Below are 16,714 nucleotides of genomic sequence, written 5' to 3' on the forward strand. Positions count from 1 at the left end.
TATATGGCTATAGTGAAACATTGATAACACTCTAGAAGTAACATTTATAGCCCAATCTTCATTAAACTTGGTCCGAAGATTTGTTGTATTGATAGCTTGGCTGAGTTCGAAAATAGTTACGGTTTGTTGAAAAACATGGCCGCCAGGGTAGCAGCAGTTTTGATAATATGACTATATTAAAACCATGTTAACACTCTAGTTGTAATGCGGATGTTGGTGCACAATGATGATAATGATGATGATGATGATGATGATGATTATGAATATGATGATTATGATGATACTGGTAATGGATTCAGAACATGTCAAACCCAAATATCTAATTATAATTATTGCATTACTCAAATTTATTATTGCCATTACTTCTGATTGTTATCTATATCTTTGCAGAAATTAAACATAGTGGTAAAACCAATAAAACAACAAGAAGTGTTACATATGAATCTTATTTGACTTTTCATTCACTTTTCCTAGGCTACTCTCTATAAAGCTCATTTATACCTGTGCCTGCATTGTTGCCAGGTGGTAATTGTGTAACATTCCTGAATATTGACCCACATTAACTGGTCACTTTCATCAAAGACCTTTGTGTTGATGTCAGATGGAAACCATTCATAAGATACATAAGACATTACAACTTGAAATGTTTTACCCATACAATTTTTAGTTAGTCAGCAGTTTGTGTGTGATTATGAAAGATTTGTGATTTTAGCAGGTTTTATTGTTGTTTCAATTAGAAATATCAATGAAAGGTGAGTCCTAAAATTGTTCCAGTTGTTTAAAAACACTTTGTCAAAAATGTGAACAATTTGGTAGTAAAAAAACAACAACTTATCACATCTTTTAAAAAGCACAAACAACTGTTTGAAGAAAAGTGGATTTGCATTTGTTTTTGAAAAAATAATATATTTATGCTACAAATTTTTTTTTGCATTTAAATTACAAATAGTTTGATAGTTGTTTTGATATGATACGTTTTCAAATGTATTGTGTGTGTTTACTTCTATATTTGCACACTTTTATAACTATAAGAAAGATCAAGTGATGTGTTGTACTATAAAAGAAGATCAGTATTGAATTTCTAGTAGCTGTACATATTCTCATACTCATTTACTTTTTTATAACTGACTTTGAGATATGAAAACAATTCAACATATTTTATTTAATTATGCAAAAACTATTTTATAAAAACACAATACAGTTGTTTTCAGTATCTAAAAGTGTTCTTGCTAAACAGATTGTAAACAGTCATCCCCTAAAAGATGTTGAGATGCTTATCTCATGATCTCAAATTTGGATATCAATATGTTGAAAAATGTACTTCCATTTTCTTTTGCTGATGCTCATTATTAAGTTACTGTCCTCATATTACTTTAATCCAAAATAATTGAAGCTTTGTCGCAACGGGTAACAAATGGCTATTTTAAAACATTTAAACTACAACAAAATAACGCATATATGTATATATCTGCCGAAACAGCAAACCTCTTCTTTTCACAAAACAAGGTTAACAACCCTTGTTTCCTTGATACAACGGTTGAGTTCAAAAATGGTTTTGATCCATCTAGTAACATGACCGCCAGTGGCGGGGGGGGGGGGGGGTCATTTTCCTTATATTTATATACTGAAAAAGTCTGTGAACACTCTTAAAGTCACATGTTTTGCCAATCATCATGAAACTTGGTCAAAACATTGGTTTTATTGAAAGGTCGGATGAGTTTATAAATGCTCGTAATCAGTGGAAACACATTGCCGCCAGGGGATCGGGCAGTTTTCTCTATATGTTTGTAAGAAGCATTTTCCTTATATATATATTTTTTTAGAACATCCGGGTATTAAAACATGGCTGCCAGGGTGGTTGGGGTAATTTTCTATATAGGCCTATTATGAATACTTTGGAACACCGTATTTTTAAAGTCAGTCTTGTCATACTAATAATTTTAAATATTTGCTGAAGAGTTTTAATCTTTGTTTCTTTCCATCTAAGTCTCTCAGGTGAGCGATCCAGGCCCTTTGGGGCCTTTTGTTATATATCATGGTCAACAGGAAGTTCTTATCACAGTCAAGTGTGGAGGATTGTCATATTACTAGGAATCAACTACAAAGTAATCATTTTTAGTAAAATCAAATCAGATTTTACAAAAACAACAATTTGATACCAAAATGTAATATATTTTAAAACCAAAATGCAACACAAACAGCAAAAAACATTTTTTACAAATATTAAGCGCGCGTGCTAATTATGTCATTATTAACACGTCAAACGACAAAAGTCATATTCTTTCCAGCTAAGTAAACTGCAGCTTTTTTAGCGTTTTTTCATTATTTCTTTAAAATCGGGGACGTAGAGGAATGATAAACAATTAAAAAGGTCTTAAACTCTTAGCTTAATGTTTAACAGAAAAAAAGCTCTTACAGTCTAAGTTTTAGTCCAATCTCCAAGGTTCCGGTTGGTTGAAAAACATGGCCCCCAGGGTACGGGGCCTTTTTCCTTTTATGGCTATAGTAAAATCTTGTTAACACTCTAGAAGTCATGTTTATAGTCAAATCTTCATGAAATTTGGTCGGAACAATTGTGCTTATGATATCATGGATGATTTCGAAAATGGTTCTGGTCTGTTGAAAAACATGTCCGCCAGGGGGCCGGGCATTTTTCACTTATGGTTAAAGTTGTTCTAACGATAACTCGGCTGAGTTAAAAAAAATGGTTCGTCGAAAACTATGGCCGCCAGGGGGCAGGGCTTTTTTCCTTTTATGGCTATAGTCAAACTTTGTTAGCACTCTTAAAGTCAAATGTTTAGTCAAAAAAAAATAAACATTTCAAAGCGGCGTTCCCATGAAGCTGCACATTGTGAGTGGTGGAAATTCAAGGTCAAGGTCATCGGTCAAGGTGAAGGTCATCCTTCAAGGTCAAAGGTAAAAAAATAAATTCAAAGCGGCGTTCTCATGAAGCTGCACATTGTGAGTGGTGGAAGTTCAGGGTCAAGGTCATCCGTCAAGGTCAAGGTCATCCTTCAAGGTCAACGTTCAAAAAAAATAATTCAAAGCGGCGTTCTCATGAAGCTGCACATTTTGAGTGGTGGAAGTTCAAGGTCAAGTTCATCCTTCAATGTCAAAGGTCAAAAAAAATAATTTCAAAGCGGCGCAATAGGAGGCATACTGTGTTTCTGACGAACACATCTCTTGTTAATGTTGTTATCTCTAAATTAAAGAACATGTCGAAAGCTCTTGTAAATTTTTCCATATTAATATGCATTAACAATAAACAGTACTACATTTTTGATTAAATGAGCCTTGTTCTGGGGAAACTGGGCTTAATGCATAAGCCTAAAGTGTCATCCCAGATAAGCCTCTGCAGTCCGCATAGGCTAATCAGGGACAACACTTTCCGCGAAACTTGATTTTCGGTAAGGAGGGACTTCCTTGAAACTAAACATACCAAAACAAGCGGAAGGTGTCGTCCGTGATTAGCCTGTGCAGACTGCACAGGCTAATCTTTGACTACACTTTACACACATGCATTAAGCCCAGTTTTCTCAGAACAAGGCCCATATTATTGTTTATGAAGCATACAGTATAAAATGTAAGTCTCTGTGAAACGTTGTCAATCATTCATAAATAAATGAAATTTGTAGATTTTGTAATTTGTTTTTGCTTTAAATTGGCTGCTGTGAAAAAAATGCCATGGGGTTATTAATAAACTAACCACCGTACATTTTCTTGTTTACTTTTGTACTGATTGACTTTTGATACTCAGTCTCATGTACAAACTATCATACGCCAGATTGTCGCTCTGACGCAAATTACTGCCTCTTATAAATTTATTTTGAGCTTAAATACAAAGATATTGTTAAAATGAATTACTTTTACAAGATATATTGCGAAAAAATAGGTCGAGTCGCAACAAAGGGTACCACAGCACAGTTTGCCAAAGAGCGTTAGCCTTACAAATAGCAAGCTCGGTTTTAGTGGTTACTCAATACGCAATACGGTTATGCAACAAGGATAAGCGCACCCGACTCGGAATCGCTCCCAAGTTTTGTCATTCTTGATGACGCGTGTCTTTAACATAAACGTAATTGTCAATCACACAGTTTTATGACGGGATATGAAAACGCTTAAATTTTCAGCGTTGTGATGTTATTTTCTCATTTAATCAATTTAAAAGCGTTAACATGGTCCAATCAGTTCCTTTGAAAATACATATTTACAGACGTAGGTTCATACTGAGACAGGTTCAAGGACAGACGAGACAAGGAAACATATTCTTTCACTAGCGGCCAATATTACATGACTTCTGCCATTGGGCATAGCACAATCACAGTTAAATCATGAGGCTGTAATGAAGCCTGATTCTCTCCACTAGAAAACTTTTGGCTCATAGCCCTATTGCGCAGCCATAAAATAAGCCAAATACAATGCAAAAACCACCCACATCTGCAGCGTTCGGACAACACATCATGGTGCGGCTTCACCGCGCTCACGGACAGCGGGCCGCGTCGATTTCTTTGAATGTTTCAAATGATCGCTCTGATGGACGTTAGAGGCGATATCATGGCGCACCCACAGCGTTGCTGAAGACTGCACGGCGCGCATATCGGCGTTCTGCTTTTTTGGACGCCATGGAAGCGCCCGTTCCGGTGTTACTTGGGTTTTACAAGTCACTACTTATAAATTCGTCGCACTTGACTGAAGAAACAAATCGTATCGGTTATAAGTATATGAACCAAGTGGAATCATTTCTAACATTGCTAACTGTAACTCCGTATTTTCAAGTAGCCACATCAACGAAACATTTCAACGCATTTATGGAGGTACGGTCAACGCATTTTGCAATCGTTGCTTTCGTATTTAACGCAATAGCAACAGTCGCATTTTTATATTACCGGTAAATTGCGATTTTACGCATTAAGTCATTAACATAGCTCCACTGGATATAATAGTTTAATTAAATATGACGATTTATTATAAAAAGCAAGGTAATATTACAGCAATCAACGTCGTTAAATGCAGATTTCCATTATTTGAGTGTGCACACACATCCACATACGTGTTCATGGTTGTTTAATTCTGCGCTTGGTTTGAAATGCATTTTTTTCCAGCATGTGGAAACATCGGTCATTAACAAGAATGTTATAATTGTATGACAGTAAATATAATCCACTTAATCCGTGTATCAGTAAATCTTGAATGTTAGCAAACAGATGCGTTAAATAAATGCAGACTTTCTCAAAGATAAATGGAATAATGAAGTGCACGGATAAAGAAAAAAAAATAACCTCAACGCTAAATGTTAAATGTATTCAATCTGATATCTAAGGAATTTTCACGTTGAATGGTTTTTATAAAATATGATGTTATGTAATTAATCACAGCGCAGCTTGTATTTTTCGCTGTGTCATTCTCAAAACTTTTGTTCAAGATTCACGCATTTATTTTATTTCAAGCTCCGATCATGCATAATATTAAAACGTTAGCTAATTCCTCGTGTGTACTCAAGTACTAAACTGACACATACACAAGATATTTAAATACGTAATCTCTGTATCCATCTCTGATTATTTCACAATATGACTGTTGCATAATTATCTGAATACATTAATTTCTGTAAAAAGAATCTCGATTTTAATAAGATAACCAATAAATTATGCATACATTTTTATAATGTATCATTTATTTTAAAGGATTGCACCAATTTCAATTACTATTAATACACATCTTCATGTATTTCTAACAGTAATATAAATTGTAGAAAGATATATACATGCAATTCTGAAGGTCGATGTTAAGACTATTTCAATTATATACAATTTATATAACAATTATCAGCGTTAAATTCACATAAGACATAAGTTCAATTGCATCGAGTCCATTCTCACCAAGCACGTGACCCATTGTAATACAATTGGAAACCTGTCAAAACACATGAAAAACACAAACGAATGACAGTGGGTTAATGCCAACAAACTTGATGGCTTAGGTGAAGGGTTAGGCTAAGCCGATCCCTCAAATCTAATACAAGTAAGTTATTTAGACGGCCTCAGAAAGTGATTTTTTTCAGTAACCACATATATAGATTTTTTTTCAAGCAAATTGAAACATAATAACATTTAAAAAAATCTATAAAACAGGATGAGTCATGTATTTAAAATATAAAATAGTCTGAATACTTATGTTTAGAACTACGTGTATGTATTTAGACAAAAACGTTTAACTTATTTACACATGTAAAATAAGAATAGCAATTAAGAGATTTAAATCTCCCATCATTAGCAGAACCCATTTCAGAATGGTGACCCCTGTTCCATTAATACTTTTAGTTTAATTTCGTACTGTATATATTTTCATAAGAAATGTGTCATTTACCTAAAAAAACGATCAGCGGAAAATATATTTTCTGCTGATAATGTTTCTGTATATCCATTAGATTCTTTCAAAGCTGTGATAGTACAGTCTTAAGAGGTGCTAGCAGAAAAGCTTATGTTAGTGTAACCTTTTAAGGCATTTCTCATTCTAAACTGCAGTCCGTTTGTTTCTAACTGAAACGATACCTTGATAGTATCGGTATTATACACTTTTGCGATTTATTGTGAGCTAAGTGTTGGGATAGGCTAGTTATAACTCAGTTTATACCCCACGTATGTTATGTACTGTCGTATATTTCATAAGCAATCGATGATTTGTCTTTAATCAAATACTTGCAGAAAAAAGGTGTTTCAAGTCCATATATGTGGGGAGTCTTCGTTAAATCCATTAAACTATGCATAGTTTTTTCTATACTTGAACCGATATTGTTTGGACCTTAAATAGCTGTTTAGACGGCTTTTTACGAAAACATATTTTTAATTGAATCAATATATTTAATTCTTATTTATTTAATTTACTTAATTGATGCATTTCATAAAATTTGTAATATTTATTAATCTCAATTACAATCGCTCAGTATTTTTTTAATAATTATAAACAAGGCATACCACAGGATCTGCCATTTGTGTGTCGGGGAGAGGGTACTACATTTACAAAGTTCAAAAGTAAATCAATCAGTCGCAGCGCAAAAATGAGGAGCACAATCACAGGTAAAAATGAGGAGCACAATCACAGGTAAAAATGAGGAGCACAATCACAGGTAAAAATGAGGAGCACAATCACATGTAAAAATGAGGAGCACAATCACAGGTAAAAATGAGGAGCACAATCACAGGTAAAAATGAGGAGCACAATCACAGGTAATAACGTTGAAAATGACACACCCTATTGTCTTTATATAAGCACACATTTTATATGCCCAAATTGACACCGTAATATTTATAATAACAGAACAGAAATAACAATTAATGAAATTTGATCTTTAATTCCGACCTTGAACTTTGACGTTGGAGCATGGATGTTGCACGCGACATATAGTCCGGTTATGTGAGTTAATAATTATATATATATATATATATATATATATATATATATATATATATATATATATATATATATATATATATATATATATATATATATATATATATAACAGGTTACAGCCCTATAGATTTGTGAAAGGAATTTGAGGCTTAGAATAATAAATATCCATATTATCTTCAACTATGAAGATTATGCATTGTTCAAGTGTTGTCTATGAAAGAACGCTAAATAGGTAGGAGTTAACGTTTTGATACGAAATTCACGTGCTAATATTCAAATCTCATAAGACGACATTATCATATTGGAAATAGGAAACGTCTCTTTGCCAACGCATAATTTCAAAAAAGAAACGCCTATAAACCTACCAACATATCAACGCAAAACGGAATTTGATTTCACACTGATTCACGATGTCTCGTATAAATACAAGTTTAGTTTTATCTAAATTAGAATCTGATTTTTACTTTGAAGAAATATGAGGATGACCATATATTATTTTATGGCACCCATTATCTATTGTTCGTGTGACGTATAAACTCTTATAAATATAATTAGAAAGGAAAACTAATTATATCAATTTGATATTACTAGTATTGTTTTGTTTTCAATGTTGGTTGTGAGTGTTTTGTTATTGGTCAATTTTGCATTCATTAAAGTTACTTTACTGTATTTGCGTCTTCTGTAAGTCCTAGTACAGGAAACCCACTGTAATATGTTAATAAAGACAAAGCGCACCTATAACGGTTTTAATTTACTACTTTAATTACACGCAACTCACACAGTATTTAATTAACTACTATTTTGTAAATGTACGCAACTTACGTTGTCTTCAAGACGTTTCAAACCAGAGACCTTTGCTTTATAAAACACGCGCTTTATATACCTTATGTTTATATTGGCTAACCATATGACGTTTTAAATTTTAGAGGACATTGGGTTCAGTATAAACAATTTTTAGACAACAGTAAAGTAAATCATATGAATTCATTACGTTACTGACGTCTCCGACTGCTTTTACATCCAATACTGGTCGCCCTTCTTAAACCAAGACCAAATAAGCGATTCACAAATTTTCTCAAACAACGCAGAAAGAAGTCCCAAGCGTATCATATCCTTATATATAGTCATCATTGAAATCGCACGAATATTCATCAAATCAAGGAAGAAACGAAATATTTTGACCAGTTTATAAACATGCATGACTGGCAAGAAAAATATCGAGTATCGCTTCGTGTGTCTAGTGTCGCGGTCTGAAATTAGACCGCGATTCACGAAATTCTGATAATATGGGCGATGTTTGAAAAAAAAATTATCGTGCGTCGCCGCGACTGTCAAGAAAAAGATCAAGTTTCGCTCATAAAATATGTGTGTATGTAGATTAATGATTGAAGTCATACACGCCGCACATGAGATATATCTGTTAAAACGTATTTGGAAATCCACAGTCAGTGGTTTGGATATGATGCAAGTACTTACACAAAATTCGCGAAGATGAGATGCCTATTTTCAATATTAAACTTATTTGTGTTCTATGATAGTTTTATCTCTACGGTGCAGTTACAAAAAATTAATGATGCAATCACTGCAATCAACGACAACAGAGGTGTCGATCAAATAATTGTAAATGGGTCAAGGGATAGTGAAGATGCAAACGGTAGTGAGATTGGACAGGAATGTTCAATTAAATCTTTATTGGAGATATATAACATCATGATGAAAGACTATCGCAAGGATGTGCATCCAAACTTCGAATGTCAGGAGACGTTCAACGTCGACATTAATTGTCGACTGGAAACGTTGATTCAACTGGATCAGGTAGAGGAGCGACTTTCGTCTGTGATGTCGTTCACAATCGAATGGAGAGACACTCGGCTCGACTGGACACACCATGTATTGTGCGTTTTGGAAACAGACACGTGTTTAAAGAATTCGTATATGGCAATTGATAAGGAGCTGATTTGGAAACCGTCAGTTACAATCGCTAACCCGCATAGCCCCAGATACATGCTGTCAGACAACACTGGGGTAGACATAAGCTATATTTTCATTCACAAAGTTGTGTATAGAACTAATTTTGTTTTATCTATCACAAATTAACTTGACTAATGGTTATAATTTACATGTATTGTATTAACATAACATGAATAAAATAAAACATTTATTAATGATGTGTTTATATAGATATTGCATAAGTTGAAATAAATTTATATAAGTTATCTGGCAATTTAATAGGCATGAGAGCCTTTCTTTTTCAGAGTCAAGTCGAGGTGGATTTGTGGGGCGATGTAACATGGACATACTCGCAAATAGTGGAAACTCGATGTAATGTTGATAGCACTCATTTTCCGTTCGACAAACAGTTTTGTGAAATACAGATATCGGTACCAGCGTATTCTGGCATCGAGATCTCACTCACGCATTGTATCAATCCAGATACTTTGTCTACTGGAGAGTGGCAAATTGTAACTTTCAAACAGTTTTTCATGGACAAATCTCGTAAAACTCGTGCAAAAACCAGAATTGATAAGGTTTTTATTATCGAATACGAGTTGAAACGTAAACCCCTTAAGGCATTAGTAATTATTATTCTACCGGTATTCATTCTGGTGTCTATGGTTCCTTTAGTTTTCCTGATACCAAAGGAGTCCGGTGAACGTCTGAATTTAGCGTTGACAGGTTTATTAGCGGTGTCTGTGTACATGTCACTCGTAGCTGGAAGTTTGCCAAGCAGTTCGGACCCTTTGCCCCTAATCACTGTGTGCATGTTTATGTGGTTCTTATCAAATGCGGCCATTGTAATCATAGTTATTTTGGATTCTGCTCTCCGCGTGAAGAAGGAAACAAAGCATGTTCCGTCTGTCTGTGACCCCATGGTTACATTTGCCAAAAGACTGCGTTGCGAGGTAAAAAAAGTTTCAGAACAGGATTCATCAGAAGAGGATATTGAGATTTTATCGCATAATGATGGAACGCACAACAGAAAAGACCGAGAAAAATCGAAAATTCAAGAAAGAAAAATCACCTGGCAGCACGTAAGTCGCGCCCTGGACACATATATGATCGTGATTATCTATGCAATAAAGCTCGTATTCGCCGTAAGCATGTTCATTGTTTTGTACTTCGGCGATGTTGACAAGTCAAGTCCTCGGGTGCAAGCCCGCCAACTGCCAAGCAATATTTCAAATGCGATTGTATGTGAGGACAGATTATATGAATAAAAGGTTGTTGTATCACACTGCTGTTTGTATTTGTTGATCACACCAAAGCTTTCGATTATTTGGTGAGGGATATCATCTGGTATAAACTGTTGAAGCTAGGCGTTAGAGAAAATTGCTTGATATCATTAAATGTATACAAATGTGAAATCAAGAATAAAATTAGGTAATACAATAAATAATGGAGATATTTAGGAGTAAGACAATGAGAATCATTATTACAATTCCTCTTTTCTATTTATTTGAACGACTTAGAAGAATATTATGTGTTAAATGATTTTAAAGGAATAGATATTGGTATGTTAAAACTATGTTTTTTGTTATATGCAGATGAGATTGTTATTATGGCAGAAACTGAAGAAGAACTAATTAATGGTTTGTCTTTGTTATAGAAATAGTGTTATAGGTGGAAATTATGTGTTAACCCAAATGAAACAAAGGTTATGGTTTTAACAGGAGAGACAACTTAGGAGGGATATTGCATTGTTGTACAAAGACCAAGCGTTAGAAATTCATTAACATACTTTGGAAATGTATTCCCTACAGGAGGATCTTTTGCAAATAAATTTGAAACACTTGCATGTCACGCCTGAAAGGCTGTTTTAACCTTTACTCATATTTAATAAATTATCCAACAATTTCAAAACATACCAAATTAAAGTTGTTTGATCAGCTTGTTTTACCAATTTTAAATAATGTGTTATACGTCTGGTGCTTAACTGAGTCAATGGCAATTGAAAGAGTTCAGCTAAAGTTTTGCAAAAAAAAACTACTTGGCGTGAAAATTCAAATACAGAATAATTTTGTATATGGGGAACTTGGAAGAACATCCTTGATAACTAAAAGTGTCATTAATGTAATACGTTATTGGTTGAAAATTATTCAGTTAGAAGATCATAACTATGTAAAGTGTTTTATAGCAACATATGTTAGAATTTTATAAATAAACCAAATAAACATTCTTGGGCAAAATCTGTTTGCAAATCTGTTGCAGGTCTTAGGCTTTCAATATGCGTGGCTAAACACAGGTGTAGGTGATGGAATGTGTTTTTTATTATTGGTAATGTCTAGATTAAATGATACATTTATCCAAAATTGGATGTCAGAACTTAATGATTCTTCAAGAGCAATAGATTACAGACAGTTTTGTAAATTTGAAATTGAATTTTTTTTAATTTACTTATAAACTGTAAGGGTTTCACCCCATTGACTAGAAATCGAATAAGGCAGATGGCATAAACCTGAAGCCATACCATTTTCAAGATAGAAAATGTCAACATTGCAATATTCTTGAGGATGAATATCATTTTTATTAGAATGTTCTTTATATGATGATATTAGGAAACTGTATATAAATAAATATTACTGGAAAAGGACTAACATGATAAAATTTATTTCATTAATGCAATCGGATAATACAAGTACCAACAGAAACTTAGATATGTATGTACATAAAGCATTTAGTCAAAGAAACCTGTACAAATATTATAATGATTATTGTATATAATTAATTACTCAAACTTGACTTCTCGCTCTCTTGTAGATTCGTCTTTATTGTTTTTGAAGTTATCGTTATAGCGTCTGTTGATGAATATATTCTAAATGATGTTAACCAAAAAATATTTGACAGAGATCTTTTCATGTATTGACACTTTATTGTACAACTTATGAAAGTCAATACTGATCACATGTCATGCCTTTATATATGTTACTATGTTTTGATTATTTATACTCATGGAGTGTATGTCTATTGTATATATTTTACAAACCATAAACTATATTCATTTAAAATAAAATACAAATATAACATAAATGCTATGTTTTATATTTTACACAGTCTATGATAAATATTGGACTCAATTAATACCAGTAACCTGAACATGTATCCGGTACAATAGCTTTGGGAGTTGTTGTTTGTCTTTGATAATTCGTATGTTCTCACTATTAATAAGCACATGTCGTCTGTCAAAACAATGATTGTATAGCTGTTAACATATTGAAGTAGCTCACACAGTTAATTCCCATATATGCTCTCGGAAACAGACTTGCATAAAACATTTAAAATAACGATATTTATTTTCATAAGAATTGCTAATATATATATATATTTATGCACTTGGTGAAAGTAACAAACAAAACATATGCTGTGGTTAAATGGTCATTGACTGACCGCTTTTAATACAAAACAAAAGTTCAAAACATATATCAATATATACACCAATATACATACTAAGACATCATGAGATCAAACAATTATGCTATTGGGTAAAATGTGGAGGTTTCTTAAGAAAATGGCCTGAAGTAGTTATAACAAAACAATTTATTTCCTGCAGGTTAGTGCTTATTTGTGAGGAGATAGGGGTGGGAGCTAGGTAAATCAAAATTTTTCTTTGTTATCTTTTGTGAAGCGGCGTGGCATCTGAATGCGCATAATTAAAGATCGTAACTCTTTGTGTGTTCCCGTCATTGTTTACCGGGAATAGAGCCAAGCTAATCCGAATTTTATATAGATAGGTTAAAGTCTATCTGATTGCCGTTCCTTTCACCCCACAATTCACATAAATGTGACCGCGTTAAAGCTTAATTGCTCGCAGACGTGGGGGGTTGCACAAATATCAAAGAGTCCAACTACATTAACAGAACATATTTTACCTCGATAAAGCCTACTTGCTTGCAGAAAGCGAGGGTATATTGGATATATTAAAGATAGATGAAATACAACCATACAACCTACATGAAAACAATATACCAGGGGCCGTATTCCAGTAGCTTCTTAAGTTAAAAAAATAACTTAAGTTGGGGTATTTTTTTCTTATCTCCACTATTTTTTCCTTTAAAATACAATTTAACGTAAGTCGTATTTCAGTAGCATCTTAAACTTAAGAAATTTCTTAAATCGATATATTTTTATCTTATCTTTAAGATTTATTTTGTGTTTCCTTAACTTTTAGACAAAAATTTAAGTTTTTTTAGCAGCCATCTTGAAACGCTTAAGTTTAAACGAAAAGCAATAATTCCTCTGTGAAAATCATCTAATTTGTCGTGATTTTAAAGAAGAAACAATTTTCCAACTAGCTGTCAGGTGAGTTTATTTTTATTGTATCAAGACGATCTTTTTACTACATAACTCTATCCGCATAATAAACTTCATAACTGAAAGCGGTATGACTAGATACCGAAAACAGTACTGTTTTCACGAAAACAGTAAAATTTACCGAAAACATTGAATATTAAGACGAAAACATCGCTTTTTTCCTATGCCTGGTTTAAAAAAAAAAGTAGTTTAAAGATAGTTCAACATATATGTTAAAACTTTTAAATAAAATTTATTTAGATAAAAATAATCCGCATTTAGTTTTTTTTCATATACGAAAACAGTAAAATGTACTCCCGAAAACAGTCAACAATTATACGAAAACAGAATGTATTCAATATGTTAGCAACAAATAGATATGGATAATACATCACCAATTCTATTTTATTAACTTGTTAGAAGTCTTTTAATTTAATAACCCTCATCAAAGTAAGAAACAAATAAATACTACCGAAAACAGATACCGAAAACAGCATAGCAAATGGGTGTCATAATTGATCGCTTTAATATAGACCGTTCCAGATTTTAGTAATTACCCAATTATCTCCCCTGAATACTCTCCGCGTCCGCCATTACACTACTGCCTAACAACCGGTAACATATATGAGAGAGCGCCGATTATTCAACGGGTGAATTTCTTTCTTTTTGTAAATCTTTTTTGTTTGTCATGCAAATTGTATGAAATAATTTTTTTCTGCTAGAGGAGATGTTAAGCTAGTGTTATAACAGAAAAATGTTTGAGAAACGTGCATTTTTTAGGTTTTTGTCTAGGAAAATAAACACGTTGACACATTAAAAAAAACAACATTTAATTAAATTAAATGCAATAGTTATCATTTGATTATATGCATCAATCTTAAAATCGCGTAATCCTTTGCATTCCAGTGTTGAATAGCCCGTTTGTTCTGCATAATCCGATTATCTCGTTTTGATCAGATATTATCCAGACCTAACTAACAACATGGTGTCATACCGGGGTGTCATAAACCACACTGGGTGGCAGATGACAGTCTGGTCATTAAACACAATTGATGATGCCACCATGTCTTCTCTTTCTGGTAGTATTAAGCAGTCATTTGGTTTAATATTTTACCTCCGACATACTTAACAGTTGCGTACATTAGATATGTTACATATTGTACAAATTGAAAGTTATGTGCAATATAGAATATCAGAAATTGTACACCGTAAAGATACTAGCCCGTTTAATCCCTGGTTTAATTTATGAAAAAAAAGTATTTGATAATTATAAAATTTACCTAAAAACATAACATTTAACGTATTTAGCGGGTATCGGTTAATTAAAACTACGTCATTTCGTATGAAGATTTAATGTTACGGCAATGCACGAACGACATCATAAAAACAAGAAATTACATTTGACACCAACGGGGGTAAATAATGTTTAAAAAAATATTTATATAGATATATGTGTGTTAGATATTTGCCACTCATACTCACTTGTAACGAGTTTTCAATATACATGAATACACAGTTCAATTTGCATCATGTAAAGTTGTGTTTTTCAGTTGTATGTTAATATTCCTCAATAGCGTCATTCTCTGTACAAAACCCATCAAATTAAAATTACATGTAAATACTGTCATGCACTTCGCTTTTGACAGGGCTTCGTAGTATGTTTATTTTCAAGGCACCCCTTACACTTTCTATCACTCACGTGTTTATCACACTAACGTACTCATGCCATTCATAATTATATTTTTATAATTAGATGTATTACTTTTGTAATTTATTGAAGCTTTTCTGCAAAAAATAATACGGCTTATGCATAGAGGTCTTTGTTGTGTCAAATTGTCGGCCTTTCAGTCTTCAGATAATCTTTACTTTGATGCTAATGACGCGTTTTTTTAAGATGCCAATAAATGTATTAATAAATTCTTTTGGCACTAAATAATATATTTTTGAAATATTATTTAGGTGTTTTTTTTCGGAGTTTCGTTTCGATTAATTGACTAAACAAGCGTCGTTATCAATATGTTTTGCGTTACTGCAAAAACCTATAAAATACATTTTTTAAGATTTTTAGCTTTATAGCTGTTAAATGATTCCAAAGATGACAATCTACTCAACTAGATATATTCACTTTCTCTTCATCTTCCATATAATCGTCAAGATCAATATCACTCTCCCAAAAGTTCGGATTTTTGTACGAGACATAATTCCAGCTCACAAAATAAAATTTAAATTCAAACAACAATTTGTTTATATCTGATTTCAGTTAGAACAAGAAAAATAATGGAAGGCGTATCAAAAATACCATACTTAAAACAATATGTTATGATTTTAGAGTATAGAGTTTTACCCATTTCAAACCATTAGCGTTAATTAATTGCGCGAGAATCTTTAATAAGTATAATCTGCTTGATGCTGCGGCTATTAAAATCAACACAACAATACATGCGTGAGTTGTTTGTAACAAGTAATAAGTAAAATGTCTTATCAAAATAATATGAGCGACTGAACCGGCAAATTTTCGCCGATGATTACCACTTGTTTACACGCACACACATAAAACAAACACACAAGAGCATTTTAATTTTTTGTAACAATCAATCTTAACTTCAAACAATCAATTTAACAACAAAAAATGTGATAATCGTCTGAAAATAATTCATTAAGTAATTGACATGACGCCTTATCAGTGATTGCTCCGCCCACTTAATCACGTGGCTCAGCGGGAAGAAAACCTAGACAAGCTAACACTAAAATGGCTTCTTTGCCTATAGACTGCATATAGATTTACGCGATATTCCGGATGATTTTATGGACTTGTTTAACACCATATTACACTTGTAAAGGGGTTGATGCCATTTAGTTATTCTGCAAATGCAAAAAATATACGATTAAAGAGAACATCAGCTATTTATAACGGGTAAATCGGTACATTAAACACGCTTGCGCGCTTACCGAAATCGAACCCGTTATTACGTGTAATGGTGGTATTTGCAATAAATTAACACTTCACCGGTATTTA

At 33.0% G+C, this 16,714-nt stretch overlaps 1 protein-coding gene across 1 annotated transcript; it reads left to right on the forward strand.

Moving 5' to 3' along the window:
* Window positions 1-9,025: 9,025 nt before the first annotated feature.
* LOC127832224 (acetylcholine receptor subunit delta-like) lies at window positions 9,026-11,559 on the forward strand. The gene is made up of 2 exons (XM_052357537.1): window positions 9,026-9,435; window positions 9,666-11,559. The coding sequence occupies exons 1-2, from the start codon at window positions 9,121-9,123 to the stop codon at window positions 10,626-10,628; spliced, it is 1,278 nt and encodes a 425-aa protein (XP_052213497.1). The 5' UTR covers window positions 9,026-9,120; the 3' UTR covers window positions 10,629-11,559.
* The last annotated feature ends 5,155 nt before the right edge of the window (window positions 11,560-16,714 follow it).

Source organism: Dreissena polymorpha, chromosome 5, assembly GCF_020536995.1.
Source record: "Dreissena polymorpha isolate Duluth1 chromosome 5, UMN_Dpol_1.0, whole genome shotgun sequence".
NCBI classification, from domain to species: Eukaryota; Metazoa; Mollusca; class Bivalvia; order Myida; family Dreissenidae; genus Dreissena; species Dreissena polymorpha.

What these genes read in the sequence shown, in the direction of transcription:
- LOC127832224 (XM_052357537.1), top strand. Translation starts at nt 9,121, where the DNA reads ATGATGAAAGACTATCGCAAGGATGTGCATCCAAACTTCGAATGTCAG. An exon ending in TGCTGTCAGACAACACTGGG is followed by an intron (nt 9,436 to 9,665) that starts GTAGACATAAGC and finishes TTTCTTTTTCAG; the next exon opens with AGTCAAGTCGAGGTGGATTT.